Here is a 23,599-nt window from a genome sequence, read left to right as displayed (position 1 = left end):
CATAATTAACATCTTTGTACATAAAACTTGACTTACATTTCAAATTTATGTCCTTAGGGTAGATCCCTCAAATTAGAATTACTAGCTCAAAGTTCACGAGTACTTTTACAAGGTTGTTGATGAATGTTGTTAAATTCCTTTGTGGAGAGGTTGTATTAATTAACATTCTTACCAGTAGTATGTTAGAGCACTGTGTCATTTGATCAGAGTTTGGTGATTTGATTGGCAAATAATGAAACCTTGCTTTAATTTGTGTTTTTTGATTACTGATAGGAATTTTATGTTAAAAACTGTTCGTTAGCCATTGTTATGTTTTATCTGTGAATTGTCTACTCATGTTCTTTGCCAAATTTTTTATTGTGTGTCTATGAAGATGTCTGTGTTTTCCCTTTATTTGTAAAAATGTTTATTAAAGTCGCGAGGCTTTTGTCATGTTATTGCCAGTATTTTTTCTAGTGTTGTTGGTTGTGTAATTTTATAATTTTTGATACGCAGAAGTTTCAGGTTTTTACGTATTCAAGCATATCAATCTGTTGGTTTTTTTTTTTTTTTTTTTGGTTAATTTTTCATTGCTTTTATGTTAGGAACATTATTCCTGATTCAGGGATAAGATGAATAGTTAACTTTGTTTCTTCTTTTATTTTATGACTGTTCACATCAATCTTTTGAGTATTTTAGAATTTATTCTGTGGTGGAATGTAAGATACAGCTCAAAACAATTCTTTTCTTTCAAAGTAGCCTCAGTTTCCCCAGCACAATCGATTGGATAATCCAGCTTCTTTCTCATTGACTGGTGGTCCTTTCTTCATCATACATTACTTTTAATATATCAAGGGTCTATTTCTGAAGTGTTTCTTCTGTTCTACTGGCTTTTGGTTTTTGTTCTCAAGTAATACATTTTATTTTTATTTTTATTTTATTTTATTTTTGAGACGGAGTCTTGCTTTGTCGCCCAGGCTGGAGTGCAGTGGCGCAATCTAGGCTCACTGCAGCCTCCGCCTCCCAGGTTCACGCCTTTCTCCTGCCTCAGCCTCCCAAGTAGCTGGGACTACAGGTGCCCGCCACCATGCCTGGCTAATTTCTTTGTATTTTTAGTAGAGACAGGGTTTCATCGTGTTAGCCAGGATGGTCTTGATCTCCTGACCTCGTGATCTGCGCACCTCAGCCTCCCAAAGTGCTGGGATTACAGGTGTGAGCACCCAGGTTCAAGTAATACATTGTTTTAATTATTGTATCAACAGTGCTAGTTTTCTGCCTTGTTTTTCAGCAATTAGTACCCCTTATTTCCATTTCAATTTTATTGATTAGTCTAGAACTTTTATTTATAACAGTATTTAGGAAAATGGTAATAGCGGACATCCGTGTTTTGTTTCTGATTTTTAATATAAGTACTTTTACTGTTTTATCTTTAATTATGTGAAGGAAATATTTTATTCTTGGTTCTTAAAAACACTAATCTGGAATAATAAATAATTTATCAAATGTCTTCTCAGTATCTATAGTAAGTCTGAATTTGGAAGCTGTTTATAGATTTTTTATAGGTGAATCATACTTTGTGAGTAACTTATATTGCAAATTCCAAAATGTGTCCCTAGAGAAAATGCTTCAACCCCAATCAAAATATATTTTTTGATGCCAAAATGTTTCCTTTCCCTTAAAAGGCAGTAGGACATTTTCTTAATTACCAGTTAGAGAGAAAAACATCTTCAAGCAGAGAGAGAGAGAGTTTGAGAATGTCTTCCAGCCCTCCTGGCATTATTCCAACGAACTATTTTAGCAACATAATGTCCAAAAACTGGTAAATTCTAGAAATCCTGAGGACTGAATTGAACTAGCATTCATGGTTCTTCTGCTGATTGGCTGTGTGACCTTGAGGATGCTTCATCACTTGACATGATTGAAAATCTATACCAGCACTGTCCAGTAGAACTTTTTGCAATGTTGGAAGTATTACGTGTCTCAGCTGTCCAGTATGGTAGCCACTGGCCACATGTAGCTGTTGAGCACTTGAAGTATGGCTAGTATGGAGAACTGGGTTTTAAATTTTATTTAACTTTAATTAATTCAAATTAAAATTTAAATGACTGCATATGGCTAGTGGCTACTATATTGAACAATACATATCTATACAATGAATCAGTATACCTATAAGGTCATTTGTACCTCTCAAACTGTGCCTCTGTAGTAAGGCTGCAAATTACCCAAGAATCTTCGTATAATTCAGGAATTTGTAAACTGGGAGATTTTGGGGAAAACTGCTGTTGTGTTCTGATTCTTGAATTTTTGATAATGTATTCCCTGTATTCAGATTATGTACATGGCTGTTGACTGACTCCTAGCATCCATGTAAAATATAACATGCTATTTGTGATCATTGCCAAGTTAGTGTATTCATGTATTTTCATGGCATATATGAAGGGCTTCCCTCTTTGCAGCCAGTGGGTTAATGTGTCAAATTAAAATTAACTTCTAGGTAATATACTTTCATAACACTGGAGAGTTGGTTGTGGCAAACATCATTTACTACTGAGAGGCTCAAAGGCACTTTTGAGTAATTGACCTGATTCACTTACTCCTTTGCAGTTAGAAAATGCAGCTCTAGAGAGTGCTTCCATTTCTTAAAATAAGCTTGAATTTGTATACATTTTATTTCTAATATTTTCTCATCTCATGGTTCAGCTGTTAGTTATATGTAGATATTCTACAAATAGAAGAATTTTCTTTGGAAAAGTCATATGAAGAGGATGAATCCATGTAGCATCAGTATACACCATGTAAAGCTGTGAATGGCTTTATGCTTTGTAGCTCATTAAAAAGTGTTTATATTTCATATAAAATCACTTCCCCACCAAAAAAAATCTGTCAGGGGTAATTGAACAAAGCCAAAATAATTTGTAAAAATTATCATCTTGAGAATTTGTTTTTCTGTACAATAGCAATTAAGTGTCTCCTTAGTAAGTAATTTGGATGTTGTCCATTAATGTTCAAAGTTGGATTTGCTAGATCTGGCATGTCTATATTTCCAGGAATTTCTAAAAATTCCCTAAACATACTCAAAAAGTTTAAAGTAAATGTACATTAGTGTGATTCTTAGAAGTAGTAAGAAAGGCATGCCATGAAATGTTAAAAAAAGGAAAAGAGATCAGAAGTAATTATTTTAGTAGTTAGGTATTATACAGAGGAGATTCCAGTGCTAGTTTCAATTTCCAGCTTTAATACCTAGTCTCAAACTTAGGGCAATAATCAGATTTCTGTGTACCATCAAGTTTCTTTATTTGAAATGTTAGATGATAGGGCCAGTGTTACTCTGTTACTGTTTCCTTTATAGGTTGCCTTTGAGATTCTTATTTGAATTTATTTTTTTATTTTTTTATTTTTGAGATGCGATCTCACTCTTTTGCCCAGACTGGAGTACAGTGGTGCAATCTTGGCTCACTGCAACCTCCACCTCCCAGTTTCAAGCGATTCTCCTGCCTCAGCTGCCTTCCAAGTAGGGATTATAGATGTGCATCACCATGCCTGGCTAATTTTTGTATTTTTAGTAGAGACGGGGTTTCATGGTGTTGGCCAGGCTGGTCTCAAAACACCTGACCTCAGGTGATTCGCCTGCCTCAGCCTTCCAAAGTGCTGGGATTACAGGCATGAGCCGCCGTGCCCAGCCAAGGTTGTTGTTTTAATTTAATTTAATTTTTCAAGACAGGGTCTCACTGTGTCAGCTCGGCTGGAGTGCAGTGGTGTGATCTTGGCTCACTGCAACCTTGACCTTCCGGGCTTGAGTGATCCTCTCACCTCAGCCTCCCGAGTAGCTGGTACTACAAGTGCATGCTATCACACCTGGCTAATTTTATATTTTGTTTATTTACTTTTTGTAGAGATGGGGTTTCACCATGTTGCCCAGGCTGGTCTTGAACTCCTGGGCTCAAGCTCTCCACCTGCCTTGACCTCCCAATGTGCTGGGACTACAGGTGTGAGCCACCACATCTGACCAAGATTATTTTTTAAGAGGCTTCTTACTATAGTAGAAGTTGTATATAAACAGATTTAAAAGAGTCAATGTTTTGCCAAATAATTAGTAATTTGTCCTAATTCTTTTGTATCTAAAATTGATTATTAGAGATTGAGATCTTTGTGCACACACATTATTTGGCTTATTTGAGGGACCACAGATTTTAATAGACATAGTGATTTATTGGAAAGAAAAATAAAGGACATACAATTTAATATTACCAGCTGTCCTTTCTTTAATATGTATTCATTTTTAAAAAGAATCTGATTTTCTTAGGGAGACATTTGAAGTTATCCCTAATTTTAGACTTCTTTCTGAAAGAGTATTCTTTATATATAAAACATTCAGAGGGTATGTATTTGGTGTTTTATGTGTGTTTAGCTCACAGTCTTTAGATACAGAAGAAGCTGCTTAAGTTAATTTGCATTTGAAACACAGAGTGTCAGCTAATTATTGCCATATGATGCTGTGTAACAAATCATCCCAAAACTCAGTGATTTAAAACAATTGTTTGTTCTCTTGAATCTGTGGGCTGATTGAGGAGGCACTGCTTTAGGCTGTGGTAGAGTGGCTTTGCGCCTGCTGTGTGGATGTGGCCTGGGTCTTCTCCAAGTGTCTCTCATTCTCCTTGGCATGGCAGGCTAGGCCATGGCAGAGATGCCAGAGTATAATACCAACTGCCAAGTACATTTCATGCCAAAGCAAGTCACATGGCCTAACCCCAAAATTATTAATTGGTAAAATATATAAAGTATGGAGTATAAAAATGGCCCTCATTCAGGAATAAGATTTAATAACAAACCTTTACCTGGTGGTTCTTGCATTATACAAATATGTACTATACTGATCTATTTGTTGCTACACTTTTTTTTTTTCTTGGTGTGATATTTTCTCTTCTTTTGGGAATCAAAAATTACTGCAGGGCAATACTTTAAAAATAATTTTTACCCATAGGGTAAAAAAATTCTTCGATAATATAACTAATGTTATATTAATATATACTTAAGTGGTGATATTTTGGATGGTTAGAACCAACAGCAGCATACAAGAAACAGTGTTTAAGGATCATAAATAGCCTTCCTGACTCCTGGTACTTTACACACTTTCAAGTGGTCAGTAAAAAGTACTCTGCTGTTGACCCTCCAGCAATGCTCAGAAGTCAGATTCAGTACAATAAAAAATCTTGTATGAGTCAATGACAGTACCTATTTGAGATGAAAAAGGAGAGGAGAAAGACTTCAAAAAGGCAAGCAACTAAATATTAGATAATACAGTTCTTTTCATAAACAGTTTGTTTCTTTGTTTTTTTTAGGTAGACTGGATTTACTTTGCATGTTCTTTTTGTGTGTGGCCTGGTTGGAGGAAGAAGTAGGAAAATTTGACTTTCAAGAATTAATAGGGATTGGAATAAAGGCAAGAAGGAACAGTGCTTGCCCAGGGATCAATGTACATGTGGTACTAATGAGGCTGGGGTTGGGAGTCAGTCGAGGCCTCCCATGAGCTAGTTAACTCTGCCCTTACCTCCCCACACCACACTGTCCCAAACCATGTGGTGTTGTGCTTTTCTACTTTATGAGGAAACAGACTCTGAGAAGTTAAGGGTGTTGTGCAAAGTCACATTTGGCGTTGGAGGTAGAGCCAGGATGCAGTCTTCCTCTTCCCTTTGCACCAGGTCTTTTATTTGGGGTGAGAGTGGGGGGCTGATGAATGATGGTGTGTGAGTATATAAATACAGGAAGAACAGGTTAAAACTTAATGAACATGGGTATGGTACTGTGTTTCTGACACTAAAATCTTTTTAGTAGTTAGCCTTGGGAAGCATTTTGGCATGGGGAAGCTAGAAAACTTCAAGATAAGAAAAAGGTTACCTGAAAGTTTACTCCCACATTTCAATTGCTATAAAAATTTGGGGTCTTCTGTAAACAGCGATATATCAAAGCCAGTAATTAACCTAGCAATGCCAACCTCCACCTTTCTTAGAGTAGATGCCAGTATTTTAATTGGATGAAATGCCTTCTGTGTCCATACTGAATTGAAATGTTCCCAGCATCAGCTAGGAAAGAGCTAGAGCTGGAATCCCTCTTTCATGATCTTTAGACCACTGCCATTATTTTCACACAAATGTGGTGACTTTTATTGGGCCCCTCTTCTGTTTTAAGGTGCCCTGTAGAGGTAAAGGGGAGTGTGCAAAGAAATACGAAACCTCTCAACATCCAGTACAGATGTGTGAGATAATGGAAGATGAACTTATGTTGTCACATGGGTCTGATATAGAAGACTGTTATTAAGGTTCCATGACTGGAATCACATGTGTAAGACATGCCAGGAAATAGCCCTTCAAAGACACCAGAGGAGCATCCCAATTCAGAGCTTACTGTTCTGCTTTCATTTACTTCTTTTTTTCCTGTTGTGCTTTCTGAGTCACTTTCGTTAGTGTTTGTCAGGGGTCTTTCATCTGATTTGTTGTTGTTGTTGTTTTTGAAACAGTCTTGCTCTGTTGCCAGGCTGCAGTGCAGTGGCACGATCTCAGCTCACTGCAACCTCCGCCTCCCGAGTAGCTGGGACTACAGGCACGTGCCACCACAACCAGCTAAGTGTTGTATTTTTAGTAGAGACGGGGTTTCACTATGTTAGCCAGGATGGTCTCAATCTCTTGACCTCATGATCCGCCCGCCTTGGCATCCCAAAGTGCTGGGATTACAGGCGTGAGCCACTGTGCCTGGCTGAGTCTTTCATATCTGTTACCTTGACTGTCTTTTCTACCTGACTGAGTCTGTCAAAAGACAGGGTGTCTTTTTGTTTCCTAAGCCCCTTAACATCCAGCCCTGGGGACTAACATGCCCCATCCACATCACTTGATGCATTTTGAATGAATACATATTTTTTTTTTTCAATTATATCTTAAGCAGCTACTTGAAGCAAAGACCATTTCCAGCTAGGAATGGGGACTTGAGTCTATTTTAAGGCCAAGCCAGGGAACATATTCTGAATGAACTGATGTTTACAAAGCTGCTGCAGGTTATCTCTAAAGAGAAAATATGTTATGGCACTACCATGTTAGTTCTCTGGCTAGAAATCAAAGCCTACCTACTGTATAAGACTCTCCCATATGCAACATTTCTTTTTCTTCCCCTTTTTAAAAACATTTTGGTGGGCACACAGTAGGTGTGTATATTTAGGGGTATATGAGATGTTTTGATACAGGCATGCAATGTGAAATAACCGCATTATGGAGAACGGGGTATCCATCCCCTCAAGCATTTATTTTGAGTTATACACAATCCAATTACATTCTGTAAGTTATTTAAAAATGTACAACTGAGTTATTATTGACTGTAGCCACCTTACTGCGCTATCAAATAGTAGGTCTTATTCATTTTTCTATTTTTTTTAATACCTGTTAACCATCCCTACCTTCCCCTCAGCCTTCCTAGCCACTGGTGACCATCTTTCTGCTCTCTGTGTCCATGAGTTCGGTTGTCTTGGTTTTTAGATCCCACAAATAAGTAAGAACATGTGATACTTGTTTTTCTGTGCCTGGCTCATTTCACTTAACGTAATGGCTTCCAGTTCCGTCCATGTTGTTGCGAATAACTGGATCTTACTTTTATGGCTGAATAGTAATCCATTGCGTGTATGTACTACATTTTCTTTATCCATTCATCTGTTGATGGATACCTAAGTTGCTTCCAAATCTTACCTCTTGTAAACAGTGCTGCAACAAACATAGGAGTGCAGATATCTCTTTGATATACTGATTTCCTTTTTTTTGGTATATACCTAGCAGTGAGATTGCTGAGTCATATGGTAGCTCAATTTTTAGTCTTTTGAGGAACCTCCACGTTGTTCTTACAGTGGTTGTGCTAATTTACATTCCCAACAACAGTGTACAAGGGTTCCCTTTTCTCTATGTCCTTGCCAGCATTTATTATTGCCTGTCTTTTGGATAAAAACCTTTTGAAGTGGAATGAGATGATATCTCATTGTAGTTTTTATTTGCATTTCTCTGATGATCAGTTATGTTGAGCACTTGTTTGTCATTTGTATGTCTTTCTTTGAGAAATGTCTATTTAAATCTTTAGCCCATGTTTTGATTGGATTATTATATTTTCTATAGAGTTGTTTGAGCTCCTTATATATTCTGGTTATTAATCCTTTGTCAAATGAGTAGTTTTAAAATATTTTCTCACATTCTGTGGGTTTTCTCTTTATAGATTGTATCCTTTGCTGTGCAGAAACTTTTTAACTTGATGTGACAAATGGCTGTCCATTTTTGCTTTGGTTGCCTGTGCTTGTGAGATATTATTCAGGAAATATTTCACTAGGCCCGTGTCCCAGAGATTTTCCCAAGTGTTTGCTTGTAGTAATTTCATAGTTTGAGGTCTTAGATTTAAGTCTTTAACGCATTTTGATTGATTTTTGTATATGGTGAGAGATAGTGGTCTAGTTTCATTCTTCTACATATGGATATCCCATTTTCCCAGCACCATTTATTGAAGAGACTTTTTCTCATGGTATGTTCTTAGCACATTTGTCAAAAATGAGTTCATTGTAGGTGTGTGGATTTGTTTCTGGGTTCTCTATTCTGTTCCATTGGTCTATGTGTCTATTTTTATACCAGTATCATGCTGTTTTGGTTAGTGTAGCTCTGTAGTGTAATTTTAAGTCAGGTAATGTGATTCCTCCAGTTTCATTCTTTTTACTTAGGATAGCTTTGGCTATTCTGGGTCTTTTGTTGCTCTGTATACTTTTTAGGATTTTTTTTTTTTTTCTATTTCTGTGTAGGATGTTACTGGTATTTTGATAGGGATTTCATTAAATCTGTAGATTGCTTTGGGTAGTATGGACATTTTAATAATATTTATTTTTCCAATCCATGAACATGAGATGTCTTTTCATTTTTTTGGTGTCCTCTTCAGTGTTACGTAGTTTTCATTACAGAGATCTTTCACTTCACTGGCTAATTCCTAGGTATTTAATTTTATGTGTGGCTATTGTAAATGGGATTAATTTTAAAATTTCTTTTTCATGTTCAGTATTGGCACATAGAAATGCTACTGACTTTTGTATGTTGGTTTTGTATTCTGCAACTTTACTGAATTTGTTGATCAGTTCTAACAGTTTTCTTGTAGTCTTTATATCTTTCCAAATATAAGATTATATTAATTTGACTTCTTACTTTCTGGGTTGGATGCCCTTTATATCTTATCTGATTACTCTAGCTAGGACCTCCTGTACTATGTTGAGTAATGGTGGTGACAGTGGGCATCCTTGTTGTGTTCCAGGTCTTAGAGGAAACGCTTTCAGCTTTCCCTATTCAGTATGATACTAGCTGTGGGTCTGTCATATATGGCTCTTATTATGTTGAGGTATGTTCCTTCTATACGTAGTTTTTTTAGTGCTTTTATCATGAAGGGATGTTGAATTTTCTCAAATGCTTTTTAAGCATCAGTTGAAGTAAAAATCAAATTTATCCTTCATTGTGTTAATACAATGTATCACACTGATTGATTTGCATATGTTGAAGCATCCTTGCATCCCAGGAATAAATCCCACTTTGTCATGGTGAATAATCTTTCTAATGTATTGTTGAATTAGGTTTGCTAGTATTTCATTATGGATTTTTGCATTATTATTCACCAGAGATATTGGCCTGTAGTTTTCTTTTTTTGATGTGTCTTCATGTGGTTTTGGTATCGGGGTAATACTTGCCTCATAGAGTAAGTGTGGAAAGTATTCCCTCCTCTAGTTTTTGGAATAATTTGAGTAGAATTGGTATTAGTTCTTCTTTAAAAGCTTAGTAGAATTCAGCAGTGAAGTCACCAGGTTCCAGGCTTTTCTTTACTGGGAGATGTCTTACTACAGCTTTGATCTTATTTGTTATTGGTCTGTTCAGGTTTTGGATTTTTTCCTGGTTCAATCTTTGTATGTTGTATCTAGGAATTTTTCCATTTCTTCTAGATTTTCTAATTTCTTGGCATATAGTTGCTGATAGAAGCCACTAATGATCCTTTGGATTTCTGCAGTAGTATCAGTTGTAATGTCTTCTTTTTCATTTCTGGTTTTATTTATTTGGGTCTTGTCTCTTTTTTCTTAGTGTGACTAAAGGTTTGTCAATTTTGTTGTTTTTTTCAAAAAACCGACTTTTTGTTTTATTGATCTTTTACATTGTTTCTTTCATTTAAATTTCTGCTCTGATCTTTATTATTTCTTCTACTAATTTTGAGTTTGGTTTGCTCTTGCTTTTCTAGTCCTTTTAAGATATATCATTAGATTGTTCATTTGAAGTTTTTTCTCTTTTGTTCTGGGCCCTTAATAGCTATAAGCTTCCCTGTTATACTACTTTAGCTGTATCTGATAGGTTTTGATATGTTGTGTTTCCATCATTTGTTTCAAGGTATTTTTCAGTTTCTTTCTTTTCATTGACCCTCTGGTCATTCAGTAGCATATTGTTTAATTTACATGTATTCGTATAGTTTCCAAAATTTCTCCTGTTATTAATTTCTGGTTTTATTCCATTGTGATCAGATAAGATGCTTGATACTTCACATTTTTTGAACGTTTTAAGACTTGTTTAACATTTGTTTTCAAATACCCTGTCTTCAAGCTCCTATGTGACCTAACACATATGACCTTGGACAGACCTTATAATGTGGTCTATCCTTGAGAGTGATCCATGTGCTGAGGAAAAGAATGTGTATTCTGCAGCTCTTGGATGAAATATTTTGTAAATACCTATTAATTCATTTTTTTCCATAGTGCAGAGGAAGTGCAAGGTTTCTTTGCTGATCTTCTGTTTGGAAGATCTGTTCAGTGTTGAAAGTGAGGTGTGAAGTCTCCAGTTATTGTTGTATTGGGGCTTATCTCTCTATCTAAAGGGGTTGAGTTGGCCCCTTCATCATTATGTAGTGACTGTCTTTGTCTCTTATAGTTTTTTTCTTGAAATCAATTTTGTCTGATATAAGTATAGCGACTCCTGCTCTTTTTTGGTTTCTGTTGGCTGGAATATCTTTTTCCATCCCTTTATTTTCAGTCCATATGTGTCTTTATAGGTGAAGCATGTTTCTTGTAGGTCACAGATCAGTGGGTCAAATTAATGGGTCTTTACATTAAATGTGAATAGACTGAACTCTCATTATTAATAAGGGTTTCTGCCATTTTGTTATTTATTTTGTGGTTGTTACATGGGTTTCTCTTCCTTTTCTTCTTGTCTTCCTCTAGCAAAGGTAATTTTCTCTGGTGATATGACTTAGTTTCTTGCTTTTTGTGTATCCATTGTATGTTTTTTTGATTTGAGGATAACATGAGGCTTGCAGATATTATCTTATAACACCTTATTTTAACCCAGTAACAACTTAACACTACTTACATAAACAAACAAAAAGAAAACTAAGAAAAATGCTATCCCTTAACTTTGCCACCCCTCCACCTGCCTTTTAACTTTTTGTTGTTCTGTTTATATCTTATTGTACTATGTCTTGAAACATTGATATAGGTGTATTTTTGATTGGTTCGTCTTTCTACTTAGGATAAGAGTAGTTTACACACCATAGTTACAGTGTTAGAATATTCTGGGTTTTTCTGTGTATTTACTATTAGTTGTGAGTTTTGTACCTTTATCTGATTATCTATTGCTCATTAATATCCTTTTCTTTCTGATTGAAGTACTCCATTTAGCATTTCTTGTAGGAAGGGTCTGGTATTGATGAAATTTCTCAGCTTTTGTTTGGGAAAGTCTTTCTTCTTCATGTTTGAAGGATTTTTTTTCTAAATATACTATTCTAGGGTAAAAGTTTTTTCTTCAGCGCTTTAACTATGTCATGCCACTCTCCTGGCCTCTAAGGTTTCCACTGAAAAGTCTGCTGCCAGATATATTGGAGTTCCATTGTATGTGATTTGTTTCTTTCTTTCTTTCTTTTTTTTTTTTTTTTTTGAGACGGAATCTCTCTCTGCCGCCCAGGATGGAGTGCAATGGTGTGATCTCAGCTCATTGCAAGCTCCGCCTCCCAGGTCCACACCATTCTCCTGCTTCAACCTCCTAAGTAGCTGAGAATACAGGTGCCCACCACCACGACCGCTATTGTTTTGTGTGTGTTTTTAGTAGAGACAGGGTTTCACCATGTTAGCCAGGAAGGTCTCGATCTCCTGACCTCGTGATCTGCCCGCCTCAGCCTCCCAAAGTGCTGGGATTACAGGCGTGAGCCACAGTGCCCAGCCTAGGATCCTTTCTTTGTTCTTGACCTTTGGGAGTTTAATTATTAAATACCTTGAGGTATTCTTCTTTGGGTTAAATCTGCTTAGTGTTCTATAATCTTCTTGTAGTTGGATATTGATATCTTTCTTTAGATTTGGGAAGTACTTGTTATTATTCCTGTGTATAAACTTTCTATTTCTATCTCTTTCTGTACCTTCTCTTGACCAGTAATTCTTAGATGTGCCCCTTTGAGGCTATTTCCAAGATCTTGTAGGCATGCTTTTTTGTTCTTTATTCTTTTTTCTTTTGTCTCCTCTGATTGTATATTTTCAAATAGCCTGTCTTCAGGCTAACAAATTCTTCTGCTTGATGCATATTGCTATTAAAGGACTCTGATGCATTCTTCAGTACACCAATTGCACTTTTTCAGCTCCAGAATTTCTGCTAGATTTTTAATTATTTCAGTCTGTTTGTTAAATTTATCTGGTAGAATTCTGAATCCCTTCTCTGTGTTATCTTGAATTTCTTTGAGTTTCCTCAAAAACAGCTGTTTTGAATTCTCTGTGTCAAAGGTCACATATATTTATTTCTCTAAGTTTGGTCCCTGGTGCCTTATTTAGTTCATTTGGTGAGGTCATGTTTTCCTGGATGGTGTTGATGCTAGTAGATGTTCTTCAGTGTCTAGGCATTCAAAAGTTAGGTACTTATTGTAGTCTTCACTTTCTGGGCTTATCTGTGGCCCTCGTTTTTGGGATGGCTTGCTGGATATTTGAAAGGACGTAGGTGTTGTGATCTAAACTATATCGGCTTTAGGGGGCACTTCAAGCCTAGTAACACCGTGGTTCTTGGAGACTCATAGAGATACTGTCTTGATGATGTTGGACAAAATCCAGGAGAATTCTCTGGATTGTCAGGCAGAGACTCTTTTTCTCTTCCCTTACTTTCTCCCAGACATACAGAGTCTCTTTCTCTGTTCTGAGCCACCTAATGCTGGGGGTGGAGTGACACAAGCGCCCCTGTGGCCACCACCACTGTGACTGCACTGGGTCAGACCTGGAGCCAGCACAGCATTGGCTCTTGCCCAAGGACTGCCGTAACTATTCCCTGGCTATTGCCTATGTTCACTCAAGGCTCTGGGGATCTGTAATCAGCAGGTGGCAAAACCAGCCAGGCTTGTGTCCTTCCCTTCTGAGCAGTGAGGTCCCCCAGGCCTTGGGTGGGTCCAAAAGTGCCATCCTGAAGTTAGGGACTAGAGTCAAAAACCTTAGGAGTCTACCTGGTGTTATATTTTGTTGTGGCTGAGTTGGCCCTCAAACTAGCAGATGCAGGTCTTCCTGTTCTTGCCTTCCCTTTCCAAAGGTAGAGAAGCCTTACCCGGTAGCCACTGCCACCCTAGGCTGTGAGGAGTACTGCCAATGTTCCCTTACGGCCTAGAGTCTCTTAAGCCAACTTGTTGTGAATGCTACCTGGCCAGGGACTCACCCTCAGGGCAGTGGGGTCCTCTCTGGTCAAGGGAAGGTCTAGAAATGACATCCAAGAGTCAAGTCCTAGAATGTGGTACCTGGGTATCACTGCTGGTTATTCAGGGTTCAAGGGCTCTTCATTTAGCAGGTGATGAATGCTGGCAGTACTGGGTCCTTCCCTTCAAGGCAGTGGATTCCCTTCTTGCTCAGGTTGTATCTAGAAATGTCATCTGGGAGTTAGGGCTTGGAATGGGGACCTCACGACTCTGACTGGTGCCCCTATCCTACTGTGGCTCAGCTGGTATCCTGGATGCAAGACAAAGTCCTCCCCACTCTACCCTCTCCTCTCTTCAGTAAGACAGAAGGAAAGGGTCTCTTTTGGAGCCGCAAGCTGTGCAGCCTGGGGTTAGGGGAGGGGTGATGCCAACACTCCCTGGGCTGTTCCAGCTGATGTCTAAGTATGTCATGTGTCCCTCCTCTCCCTGCCATCAGGCCCACGGTCTCTGGGTCTAGCTCATCACTAGGACTCACCTAAGAGTTGCATTCCTTCTGGCGTTAACTGCCCTTCAAGTTTACATGGAGACACAGAGCACTGTATCTCTTGGTGGCGAGGTTTGCGGAGACTCAAGTTCAGACCACCGAGATAGGCGATTGGCCAGGGCTGGTTTAAATGCTCCCTCCGTGGGCGGGCATCAGCTGAGTTTGGTCTGGTTTTCCTTTTGCTGTAACAGAACAGCATTGAGTTCAATGCCTCACCATTACTGTGCTCTCCTTCCTCAGCTCCCAGAGAAGCTCTTAGCACTAGGCTTGCCGCTGCATGGGGTGTGGAAGGGATTGTGTCGGTAGTTCAGGACTGTTTCTTCTGTCTCTTCTAGAGCCTCTTTCAGTGATAATGAAGTTAAAACCAAGTATTATGAGTGCTCACATGATTTTTGGTTCTCATGAAGGTGTTTTTTTCTGTGTAGATAGTTGTTAACTTGATGTCCTTGTGAGGTGGGACAATGGGTGGAGCCTTTTATTCTGCCATCTTATCTTGCTCTGCCTCCTCCTATATGCAGCATTTCTGAAGCATAGAGAAATAAACGTTGTTGCGTTTCTGGGCTTTATTGGGTCAGAAGAAGTCCATGCGTATATGATAGATTAAATAATAAGGGAGTTGGGACTATAATTTCATAAAACCAATGTTAGGCACTTATTGGCATATGGGCAATTACTTAAACGTGGTTGGAATAGTGCATTTATACAGTGAGTTAGGGTGAGCTACCTCAAGACTGGTACCTGCCTTTGAGTCTGTCTGTCTCTAGTGTCACATCCTGTTCATGTGCAGTGCACTGTCTACTTTTATTATAGTAGTTGCTTGTGATTTGTTGGTGCAAGTGACAGAGCAGTTGCTTTGGAAGGAAGGCAGAGCCTTCAGCCTGTAATGAAGAGCTGACCACCTCTGGAATGTGATCCTGTGATGCTGATGTAACCTCCACTTCTGGAGCACACATCGCTTCCCTTCCATGTGGATGTTGCTGTAAGAGTTCAGGCTAGTTAAGATAAACTGTGACATCTCAAAAATGTGACTGGGAGCACCTGGAACCCCCCTTCTTGCTCTGGTTTCCCATAGAAAATTCTTATTGACAAATACATTTGTAGGTGGCAGACATCTTTTTAAGACTCCATCTTTGCACTGTATGCCAAAAAATGTCTTGAATTTAAAAACTGTCAGTGCTGTCTACTGGAAAGAGTATGCAACTTGGAGTCAGACAGAACTGATGTAGCTTTAGGTTCTGCCTGACCTTTCCTAACTATGTAAGTTTGTGTGTGATCAGCCATTCTGAGTCTTTTATCTGTCTACTAGGAGTAATAATGTCTCCTTCACAGGGTTTCTTGGCACATAGTAAGTATACAGCAAATGTTGTTAATTCCCATTAATATATGAACTCTAAATCATAAAACAGAAAAACCCTTTATTACTTCGTAAAGTTTCTTACACAGAATTTTCATTTTTCTTTGCAGCTCCCAAATACCCTTACTATAAAGACCAGCTGTTTGCTCTGCATATATGAAGAGTTAAATTTTCATCACACATTTATTAAATAAATGTTTTTAAATCTCCAGAATAAAAAAGAAAGTTAAGCCTGAAAGGCTGTTATGGGTTCGAATTGAAATACCCCTGTTGCAGCAGCTGAAACAGGTGTGGCAGCAGCACTCAGACATTTTATTTCTACAAACTTACTGGCTGAAAAGCGTGCCAGCCCAGGAAACGTTCTGACCTTCTTTCATGGGGCAGTAACTTTTTGCCTTTGTAAGCAGAATTTCGTCTTTATGTCTGAACTCTATTCTATTATACAAAAGATGGGTGCTGTGGTTTGAATGTGCCCCCCAAAGTTCATGTGTTGGAGACTTAATCCCCAATGCAGCAGTGTTGAGAGGCAGGGTCTGTAAGAGGTGATGAGGGCATGAGGGCCCCCCCTTATAAATGGATTAATGCTGTTATCTCAGGATTGGGTTCCTGATAAAAGGATGAGTTCAATTGCTTGCATTCTCTCATACACATGCCCTCTTGCCCTTCCACCATGGGATGGAACATCTGGGGAGGCCAAGCAGGCCTCTCCAGATGCAGGCCCTCTGACCCTGGACTTCCCAGTCTTTAGAACTGTAAGAAAAGAAATCTCTGTTCTTTATAAATTACCGAGTCTCAGATATTCTGTTATAGCAGCACAAAACATACTAAGATAATGGTCCTCTCATCAGCCAGCCAACTTGTAGGTTTTCAGTGCCCACCATGTGTCCCTGGTACACTGTGCCAGGTGCCAGATATACAGAAGACCTCACTTTTTTAGAACTCACATTCCAGATGGGCCAGATGGGGGGTGGGAATGGGCAGGGGAAGATTTGGTGATAGTTTTCAGGAGGAGGTGACAGTTCTCCACTTAAAATAGATTGGGGACCAGCTGGGCACAGTGGCTCACGCGTGGAATCCCAGCACTTTGGGAGGCTGAGGCAGGCAGATCACTTGAGGTAAGGAGTTCGAAACCAGCTTAGTCAATATGGGGAAACCCTGTCTCTACTAAAAATACCCAAAATAGCTGGGCATGGTGGTGCACACCTGTAGTCCCTGTTACTTGGGAGGCTGAGGCATGAGAATCGCTTGAACTTGGGAGATGGAGGTTGTAGTCAGCCGATATCATGCCACTGCACTCCAGCCTGGGTGACAGAGGAGACTCTGTCTCCAAAAAAAAAAAAAGTTTGGTAGGGAGAGGATGACTGTGACTGTGGGAAGGGTTTGGGGCTTCCTGTTCCAGGAATCTATTACTATGTAACCAACTACCCCAAACTTAGTGGCTTAAAACATGTTACTTAAGGTGCAATTCTGTGGGTCAGCAGTTTGGGCAGTTCTGCCCCATGTGGTATCAGCTGAGGTTACCTGGTGGTCATCAGCTGGTCCAGAGTGTCCATGATGGCTTCATTCACGTCTGCTGCCTTAGCGGGGTGGCTGGAAGGGTGGGCTCTGCTGGGACTGCTAAGCAGAGTGCCTATGTATGGCCTTCCCAGCACGATGGTCCCAGGGTAGTCGGCTTTTCACACTGGCCTTCGGAAGTCTCAGAACATCACTTCCTTTGCATGTTGCTGGTGAGCAAGCCACTAGAGCCAGCCCGTATTTAGGGAGAGGGGAATTAGACTGCACCTCTTAGTGGGAGAAGAAGCCCTCTTTAGTCTACCGCACTGGATTCCTTGATAGGAGAGCGGCTGGGAGACTTTAAGGAGGGGAGGTTGGTTGGTGTGCTGGGTGTATGATGAATGATCAAATGTACTTTTGGATTTGGGGGCAAAGATTGAATGATAGTGGACTGAAGAGCCAGCAAGTATTGGAAGCAGAATAATGGGTGTGGGTACTTTTCAAGATTCTTGGCTTTGTGAGGAGAAAATGGAAATCAGAGTGGAGGCTCACAGTGAAGCTTAGGGTTGGAGGCATTTGCTTGTTTTTGCTTTGTTTTGAAGATGGGTGAGATCACCAATGACTCATTCTTTTCCAAATCATGGTTGTGCATTTTCTTTCTCTTAACTGATTAAACACTGTTGAAATTCTTTGGTCTTTGTCAATATAACTTTCTCCTGGTCCTGGTCCTTCTGCCTGTGACAAAGAAGGGGCTGTTTCCTTAAATACTTGTATTTCCCAGGCTCTGTCCCAGCCTTCCTTGCTTCCTTATTCTGCACCTTTTTCTTGAGTAGCCTCATTTATTCTCATGACTTTAACTGCCCTTGCATGGTGAAGGCCCCAGGGTTATTTCTCTGGAGCTCCAGACCTAACTTCAGTTGCCTCTTCCATGCCTCCCCCAATGTCCCTGCAATTCCTGTTCCTATTTCTAACAATGCTGTCACTCTGGCCAGGCCAGAAGGCTATAGGATGTTCCCGTTATCCCTCACCCTGTGCATCCAAACAAGTTACCAGTTACTGTGAATTTTGTCTTTAAAACCAGGGTTCTTACCTGTGGCTGCATCTCTTGGGAGCTTTGCAAAAATGCAGACCTGGAGCCTCATCTCAGGCTTATTGAACCGGAATCTCTTGGGTTTTAGGTGTTCATATTTTTGTAAGGTTTTTTCCAGGTGATTCTGATGTTCACTTTGTATTGAAAACAACTCTAAAATTTTTCTCTAATCCTCCAGTTCATCTGCACCATCTCTGCTTTGGTTCAGGCTTTTATAGTTTCCCGTGGCTGCCGTAACAGATTACCACAAACTTGGTAACAACAACAGATGTTTATTCTCTTACGGTTCTAGAGGCCAGAAGTCTGAAATCAAAGTGTCAGCAGGGCCCTGCTGCCCCTGAAGGCTCTTAAGGGGAGAATCTTTCCTTGTCTCTTCCAGCTTCTGGGGCTCCAGATGTTCCTTGGCTTGTGGTTGCATCGCCCCAGTCTCTGCCTTCATCACATGGTCATCTCCTCTCCATCCCTTTGTATCTCTTACAAAATCACTTGCCATTGGACTTAGGACCTATCAGTAATCAAGTATGATCTCATCTTGAGATTCTGGACTTAATTACATCTGCAAACACCCTTTTTCCAAAAATCCATATTCACAGGTGACATGGATGTATCTTTTTTTTTTTTTCTTTTAGAGACGGAGTCTTGCTCTGTCGCCCAGGCTGGAGCACAATGGTACGATCTCAGCCCACTGCAACGTCTGCCTCCTGGGTTCAAGCGATTCTCCTGCCTCAGCCTGTTGAATAGCTGGGATTACAGGCACGTGTTATCATGCCCAGCTAATTTTTTGTATTTTTAGTAGAGACAGGGTTTCACCATGTTGGCCAGGCTGGTTTCGAACTCCTGACCTCAAGTGATCCACCCGCCTCGGCCTCCCAAAGTGCCGGGATTACAGGCATGAGCCACTGTGCCCAGCCTTGGATGTATCTTTTTAAGGCCACCATTCAACCCACTGCACATAGCTCCCCGTGGCTGTGGTGGTGCTGCTATCTGATCATCTTGCCTGTAATCTGGTCTGGTCTTGCCTCTAATCTCTTCCAGTTCCTCCTGCACTGTGCCACCCTATGTGATTACTTTATATTTCCAATCATGTTTGCCATTTGCTTCAATCTTACCAGACTTTCCATTCCCCTTAGGGTAAAAAGCCATAACTCTTAGGGAGTACCAGTGATAGGGTTTAGCTCTGTGTCCTCCCCCAAATCTCATCTTGAATTGTAATTCCTGTGTGTCAGAGGAGGGGCTTGGTGGGAGGTGATTGGAGGGCGGGGTGGGGGTTGGATTTCCCCCTTGCTGTTCTCATGATAGTTCATGAGTTCTCACAAGATCTGATGGTTTAAAACTGTGTGGCACTTTCCCCTTCTCGAGCTTTCTTTCTCCAGCTGCCATGAGAAGAAGCTGCTTGTTTCTCCTTTGGCTTCTGCCGTGATTGTAAGTTTCCTGAGGCTTCCCAGTCGAGCATCCTGTTAAGCCTATGGAACTGTGAGTCAGTTAAACCTCTTTTCTTCTCAGGTAGTTCTTTATGGCAGTGTGATAATGGACTAATAGAAGCAGGACATTACAATCGGGCTCCTGCCTACCTTTTCCCCTCCTTTCCCACTACTCTCTCCACTTGAACTTCGTACCCTCCACAGTGCTGAACTATGGAGTCCTCCTTGCCTTGCACATTATATCACCCCTTCATTCTCCATTTAGATTTCTTACTTAGATTTCTTTTTCTCTCTTTTCTTTTTGGACAGTCTTGCTCTGTCACCCAGGCTGGAGTGCAGTGACATGGTCTTGACTCGTTGCGGTCTCCACTTTCCTGGCTCAAGTGATCTTCCCACCTTAGCCGCCCGAGTAGCCATGACTACAGGTGCATGCCACCATGCCAGGCTAATTTTCATATTTTTTGTAGAGGTGGGGTTTCAACGTGTTCCCCAGGCTGGTCTCGAACTCCTGGGCTCAAGCTATCTGCCTGCCTTGGCCTCCCAAAGCGCTGGGATTACAGGCATGAGCCAACGTGCCTGGCCAAGATTTTGACAGTTCAAGCAGTGCTTCCACCAAAAAGCCTTCTCTAATGCATCGTCCCATGTGCCTTGTGCTATAAGTGCATCTTGTTACATGTATATTTATCATATTTGTTATTGTACCTTTCTCTCCTTCTGAGCCGAGAGCTCTGTGAAGACAGGGAAGCTGATATTCATCATTGTAGCTCTAGTACTTGGCATAAATATCGAATGAATGACCATGTAGCTTAACCTAATTAGAAACTTGTCTCATGGTGACACTGGTTTTTCCACTACTACTTTAATTATTTCCAATAGGATTTTTCATCTCGAGGTATTAAGTAAGTAGGCAGTCTGTAAGTAGGCTGGCTTATTATTTGCTTAACCTGCAATATCTGTGCCTCTATGCTTAGGCAATTTAAATTAAAATGTTTCTGCATGTGTTAAGGTTGACACTTCTCGTTTCTTTCCTCCCTTTATATTAGATGTGGCTTTTGGGTTGTAACTAGTGGAAATCAAATTGAGTTAGCTGAAGCTAAAGGAATTTTGTCAAGAAGGGTCGGAGTACATCTGGGCCAATAGAAACCCTTAAGGATCCTCTTTCCATTGCTTTTTGCTACTTGTCTCTGTTCATCTGCTTCCTTCTTCACTTTGTCTGCTTTTTCAGCCATATAACACTTTGTGACATCCCCACAGCTCCTGGGTTTACGTTTTTTACAGCTCTAGCCAACAACTGAGAATGGATGACTCTCTCTCTGTCCCCATTTTGTATTTTCCAAAGTTAGAATGTTGTTGGCCAGGTTGGGCCAGATGTCAGCCTCTGGCTGGTCAGCCCCAGAGTGGTGGGGAAGATGTTGGCGTGGCCAGTTCATTCAAACGTGGTGCTGGGGTTCAACTTTTGGAGTTAAGGAATAGATTCCAGAGAAGGAAGTACAGTTGTGATCAGATAGCCAAACAAGCGTCTGCTGCACTCTTACAAGGCTAAGGCCTATTGACCTGGAGTCTATAGTTGAGGCAAGAGAGATACAGCACAGAGTTGTGCCAAACCCCTACCAACTCCAGTGGGGATGGCACCAGTTTCAAGAGGCTGAAAGAAGAGACTCAGAGCCAGCACATGAGACATGGGGTTTTGTTGGTGGCTTACATACAGGGGAGAGAGTCCAGTGGCGGTGGGTTGAGCAGGAGAACCACAACTACGTATAAAAAGCATGCAGTTAACCTAGCATTTTCACTTTACATGCTCCCCCTAACAACTGCCACCTGCCAACTTTCACTTAACCAAGGCAAAGGGCCTTGATATCCTGGAGAGCCTGCGTTCTATGGGACTGGGTGGGCACTCAGATGTTCCTCACAGGTAAGGAATGACTCTGGGTTGGCCACTCTTGGATACCGTAGCTTGGAACTCTGAACACACATTCAGGTGCATCTACCATACAGGGTCATTCTTAATCACATCATTGCTGTCAAATGCACCTGCCATACACACAGAGCTGGGTAGAAGTGAAGGACGTAGCAAGCCTTGCCAGATCTTGTACTAATTGTGTGTAGGCCACAGTAGTGAAAATGTTCCTTTGAGTTGTTTATAGTCCTGGCTTTAATTGGTTCACATATGCTTCCTTTAATATAGAATGTTCATGTTGATTTGAGTGACATGGAAATATATTAAAACAGAGCGGGTTTGTAATGGTTGTTGACTTATGGATACTTTATAGTAGTCGTCACAAATACGTTTAAGAAAATATTGTACACGATTCTGATCTTGCCTGAGAAAAACTAGAGGAATAAGACTTGAAATAAATTATCTTTTTATTCATGAGACATTTTTATATAGCTGACATTCCTTTGTGCTGGAAATGGAAACATTAAAAAGACAGTGGGAATAACTTACAGTGATAATTTAAAACCATTGTCAGACTGTAGTGATGACTTGACTGGTGAAACAAACACAAAACCCCTTTCTTCCAACTTCTGTTCCCCAGTGGACTTCACAAGTTCCTGCTTCCCCCATCTGGCCACTCCCTTCTGGATGTAGCTGGAAAGTGGAGAAGGCCCAGGGATCTGTGGGACAGGAACAAGCCACCAGACCTGCTGTCTCCTAACCTTGGTGTTCTGGGGGAGCCTCGGATCTGGCATACATATGTGTGTAAATTTAAAGTGTTCCTTCTTTTAGTTTTTTTCTTGAAAAGAGCTTCCACCAAGGTGGAAGCAGAGAGTAGTTGTGTTAATGTAGCAATACGGGCCGTCAGTAAGAACATACAGGGGCCAATTAATACAGAGTTAGAAAACACAACTAAAAATTGAAATGCTAACTGTGATCCTGCATTTCTTTTAAGCACTAATATTAGCTAAATACAGGAAACCTGCTTACGGACATTATATGTTTTCCAGATGACTTCTAAATTATTTGACAGTTTGTGGACTAAAACTCGTGTGTATATTTTTGCAAGCTAATTTTTGCTAACAAAAATATGTTTAATTTCTGCAAGCTGTTTTTTGCTAATCTGTCAGCGTAGGGTTCAAACAGAAATGGGAGTGAATGTGGAGGATTCAGAACTTTTAAGAAAGCAAGTAAGTAAATTGGTTGTCTTACAAATAAAAGATCCCGCAGACAACATTAACGTGGTTTGAAAGTGAGAGTTGAGGTTTAATTAGTATGCTATTTTCTAACTAGTTCATTTAAAAATATTCTCAACTGTATCACTGGGGTCTATTAGAATGGTGCTAGTTGCATTGAGCCAGCGCTAATATGGCCTCTGCAGAATACTCATTTCCTTATTTATACTCTGCCACTTTCCAAAAAGATTTGAAGAGTCTGACTTTATAAAATAGGAAACCTATAATTACTTGTACATCACTCTTAAATTAAGTTCCTAGAAGTGATTTGAATTTCATTACAGCTGAAGTCTGTGTTGCAACCCTTTCCTTTTGTGGAGTGTTTAGTGGGCAATTACTTTATGACCATTCCTGTCTTTTCCCTTATTCAGTACCTCTAACTTTTATGTTTAAAACTTGAAAAATCTGCAGATAGATGAACTCTTTCCTCCCTGTTTCTAGGTACAATGGTGCTTTACCCAATGGAGATAGAGGACGGAGGAAAAGCAGATTTGCCCTCTACAAGCGGCCCAAGGCAAATGGTGTCAAACCCAGCACAGTCCATGTGATATCCACGCCCCAGGCATCTAAGGTAGGTGGGTCTGCCAAGAGTTGGGAGGGTGCTGGCAAACAGTGACTCACAGATACTTCTTGTCTGTCACTCTTTCCTTTAGTCTTGTTTTCATGTAGGACAGTCTCTCAGACCATTTGAGGCTGGATAATGCTTTGTTGTGAGGGGCTGTGCTGTGCATTCTAGGGTGTTTAGCAGCTTCCCTGTCCTTGACCTGCTAAATGCCAGTAGCACCCCGCCCATTCTTGCTCCCCACAGTTCTTAACCACCATAAATGTCTCAAGACATTGCAGCCTGTCTCCTGGGGAGGACTGAG

General features: G+C 40.2%; 1 protein-coding gene across 2 annotated transcripts in view; it reads left to right on the top strand.

The window, feature by feature from the left end:
* PELI2 (pellino E3 ubiquitin protein ligase family member 2) overlaps window positions 1–23,599 on the top strand; it is a 185,927-nt gene that overhangs the window by 37,139 nt on the left and 125,189 nt on the right. For both annotated transcript variants that reach the window (XM_023231259.1, XM_023231252.1), the window contains exon 2: window positions 23,175–23,304. In XM_023231259.1, the coding sequence (XP_023087027.1) occupies window positions 23,175–23,304 (130 nt within the window). The remainder of the gene's footprint in view (window positions 1–23,174; window positions 23,305–23,599) is intronic.

Source organism: Piliocolobus tephrosceles, chromosome 6, assembly GCF_002776525.5.
Source record: "Piliocolobus tephrosceles isolate RC106 chromosome 6, ASM277652v3, whole genome shotgun sequence".
NCBI lineage: Eukaryota > Metazoa > Chordata > Mammalia > Primates > Cercopithecidae > Piliocolobus > Piliocolobus tephrosceles.
Note: the sequence above shows the minus strand (reverse complement) of the source record. Positions and strands in the feature narration are given on the sequence as shown.